This window comes from Myotis daubentonii, chromosome 1 (genome assembly GCF_963259705.1).
Source record: "Myotis daubentonii chromosome 1, mMyoDau2.1, whole genome shotgun sequence".
NCBI lineage: Eukaryota > Metazoa > Chordata > Mammalia > Chiroptera > Vespertilionidae > Myotis > Myotis daubentonii.
In genome coordinates, this window is record NC_081840.1 from 226872543 (window position 1) to 226876232 (window position 3690).

Sequence of the window (3690 nt, forward strand, 5' to 3'; positions counted from 1 at the left end):
AATGGAGATAAGAAACGCCCTAACCTTTGGAATAGAGATTGATAGGATTAAAATCAACTGGTATAAATACAGATGTAACAGGACTGGAGTCTGGTTCTCCAGGCTGCAGCAGCAGCAGCAGCAGTGGCTCCTGTGGGGCTCCAGCGGCTCCTCCTCTGGTGGCGGCACCGCCCCCAGCCCGAGCAAGAGCCCCAGCTCCCTCTCCACCACCCCGAGAGCCCCCTCATCCTCCAGCGCCTCGGGGAACAGGAGGCTCTGCTCTCGGAGGCCTGTGAGTGAGTGACCCTCGTCCCAGTCCCCCGTCTCAGCCCGCCCGCCTGCGGGCCTGGCCGCTTCCCCCACACACAACCCCCCCACCTCCCCTCGCCCAGGCAATGGCAGCGGCTCCATTGTCTCCACAGCAGATCAGGGACCGGCTGCTGCAGGCCATCGATCCCCAAAGCAACATCCAGAACATCGTGGTGGTGTTGGAAATCATCTCCAGCCTGGAGAAATACCCCATTACCAAAGAGGCACTGGAGGAGGCGAAACTTGGGAAACTCATCAATGACGTCCGCAAGAAGACCAAGAATGAAGAGCTCGCCAAGCGGGCCAAGAAGCTGCTGCGGAACTGGCAGAAGCTCATTGAGCCTGTGCGCCAGAATGAGGCAGTGCTTCGGGGGCTGGCAGGTGCCCCTGGCTCTGCTAACGGGGGTGCCCGCAACTGCCGGCCAGAGGCGGGGGTGGCCAGTGCACCCAAGAGCATCCATGACCTGAAGAACCGCAATGACATCCAGAGACTGCCTGGGCTGCGGCTGGACAGGCTGGGCAGTCGCAAGCGCCAGAGGGACCGGCGTGACCTTGGCCACCCTGGGCCACCTCCCAAGGTCTCCAAAGTAACCCATGACTCCCTGGTTCCCAACTCATCACCTCTCCCCACCAATGGGTTAGGTGGGAGCCCCGAGAGCTTCCCAGGTCCCCTGCACAGTGGCAGGCACCAGGGCCCTGAGGGCAGCTGCCTGGAGCAGGGCGAGAATGACAAGCAGGGCATCAAGATCCCCATCAATGCTGTGAGGCCGCACACCAGCTCCCCAGGTCTGGGCCAGCCCTCCGGGCCCTGCTTGCAACGCAAGGCTGCAGTGCTACAGCAGCTGGAAAGAGCGGACCAGACCTCGGGACCTCCCCACCCCAAAAGGCCACCTCGCTGCTCCTTCAGTCCCCGGAACTCACGGCACGAGGGCTCCTTTGCCCGGCAGCGGAGCCCATACTCACTCAAGCGCTCTGTGCCCAGTCCCTTGCCTCGGCCCCAGTCGCTCGATGTCATGCAGGTACCATCGCCACTGCCACTTGCCCAGCCATGCACACACCCTGTGCGGCGGCTAGAGCTGTAGCCCAGTGCTGAGAGCCCAGTGCACTGGCTAGAGCAGCCTGAGGGCCACCAGCGACTGGCAGGGCCGGTCGGCAAGGCAGGGCTGTCACCAGCTGAGTCCATCCTACCCGGGGCTGGCTTCTCCCCGGACTCCTCTAGGGCGGACAGTGATGCAGCCTCCTCTGGTGGTTCAGACAGCAAAGAGAAGAGGAGCCAGCCTCATGACTACACGGTGAACTTGGGCGGCCAAGTGGCCAAGGCCGGCGTCAAGCCTGTTCGGTTAAAAGAGCGGAAGCTCTCCTCGGACCCCATGACAAGACAGATCAAACCTCTGACCCAGAAAGAGCCAGTGCGCGCCGACAGCCCTGTGCACACGGAGCAACCCAGGACAGAGCTGGACAAACCCGAGGCCAAGACCAGCCTCCAAAGCCCCTTTGAGCAGAGGAACTGGAAGGAGCTGCCGCGCAATGAGATCATTCAGTCCTACCTAAGCCGGCAGAGCAGCTTGCTCTCATCCTCGGGCGCACAAACCCCAGGGGCCCACCACTTCATGTCTGAGTACCTGAAACAGGAGGAGAGCGCCCGGCGTGGGGCCAGGACGCCACAGGTGTTACTGCCTCCAGGCCCATCCACTGACCTCCCGGAGCTAAGCCGCCAGGTCACGCAGAACGATCTGGACAGAATCCATGCCCACCAGTGGCCAGGGGTGAATGGGTGTCTGGACACACTGGGTAACTGGTATGACTGGACGCAGTGCATATCGCTTGATCCGCATGGTGACGGCGGGCGATGAACATTCTGCCTTATGCTTGCTTAGACTGATTGGCCCCTCAGCCTCTAAGTGCATTCCCACCTTGCAATTAGCAGGAGGGTGGCCAGGACTGGAAGCCTCCAGTGGTTTGGAGCCCAGCTGAGGCATAAGGGAGGGGCGGGGGGGTCTTAGGTCTCTCTAAGCCAGCCATGGGCAAACTACGGCCCGTTTGAAATGAATAAAACTAAAAAAAAAAAAAAAAGACCGTACCCTTTTATGTAATGATGTTTACTTTGAATTTATATTAGTTCACACAAACACATGCTTTTGTTCCGGCCCTCCGGTCCAGTTTAAGAACCCATTGTGGCCCTCGAGTCAAAAAGTTTGCCCACCCCTGCCTAAGTTCTTCCCTCAAAATTCTCCTTTTGTGAAATGCTGCTACCAGTTTACTAACAAAATTACAAAGGAAGGACCGCGTGGAAGGAAGGCCGGCAAAGTGAGTTCAGAACTCTATAGCAAACCAGCTATAAAATGCGTCAGCTCCCCACCCCAGGAGAGGTGCGGACACTTCCCAGCATCCATGAGCTGGGACCTCAGTTGCAGGCAGGCACAGAAAACCTGTGGGAGAAGTTACCTTTAACACAGTGACAGAAGCATGCATCTCATCTATCTGCGTTTTCTGTTCTTTCATTTGGCCCTGAGTGTTAGAGGCAGTGGGCAACCTCATGGCCTATGGGCACCCCATCCAGCCCGTGTTTCCATCATGGTGCCAGATGGAATGAGCTGCTGGCATCGGGTGGGCCCCTGGCCAGGCTGTTTGACCCACACTCCATGGGCATCCACACATGAGTGTTTCATTTCAGTTCAAACTCACGTTTTAAAGAAATGCTGCAAAAATTTGTTTTCTAGAGTTTATTCCATTCCATTTCACCACCATCCAAATAATGTTCCTTTCTATTTTTTCATTTTCCCTTTTCTGCACATATCTAGAAAACTTCACCTTTCTAGAGTCTCATCCCCAAAACAAAATGTTCCCACAGGTGCTACCGGTGTGTAAAGCTTTGCTGCTGGCAAGGAGACCTGTCTGTGCGCTGGAAACACTCATGACCATTCCTTTAGATTCGTTTGCCTGATGGTTGTCATAACGCGATTTGCAAAAACAAAGAGCCTTAGTGAATGTACAGTATCTAAACTTCTGTGTTCTCAGGATGCAGAAGGGAGCAACTTTGCTATTTGGTCCAGTAAGTGGACACCTTGTGATATAAATAGGGAAATAAAAAATAAAATAAAAACCATTTGCACAAAAAAACAAAACAAACAAACAAACAAACAAAAAAACTCTATAAAAAAACACACACACAAAAAAACACAGAACCTGGCTGGAGAACCTGGCTAGGCTGCTGATCAACTGAACGCTGTCTCAGAGGCTGTCTCCGTAAAAAGAACCTGGCTATGATGGTCGACTGAACGCTGCCTCCATGTCATTCCTTCTTTGCCCACTCTGTCCACACCTTTGGGAACCCCTAGGCCTGCTGGGGTTGGACCCCAACACTTTCCATGCATTATTTCCAGTAAAACATTTAATGCATAA

General features: G+C 55.2%; 1 protein-coding gene across 1 annotated transcript; it reads left to right on the forward strand.

Annotated features, from left to right (window-relative positions):
• The first annotated feature begins 362 nt into the window (after positions 1 to 362).
• LOC132221313 (mediator of RNA polymerase II transcription subunit 26-like) lies at positions 363 to 2292 on the forward strand. The gene is given in 2 exon segments (XM_059675539.1): positions 363 to 2136; positions 2139 to 2292. Coding segments are annotated over 2 exon segments (1794 nt in total). The 5' UTR covers positions 363 to 374; the 3' UTR covers positions 2171 to 2292.
• Positions 2293 to 3690: the final 1398 nt, after the last annotated feature.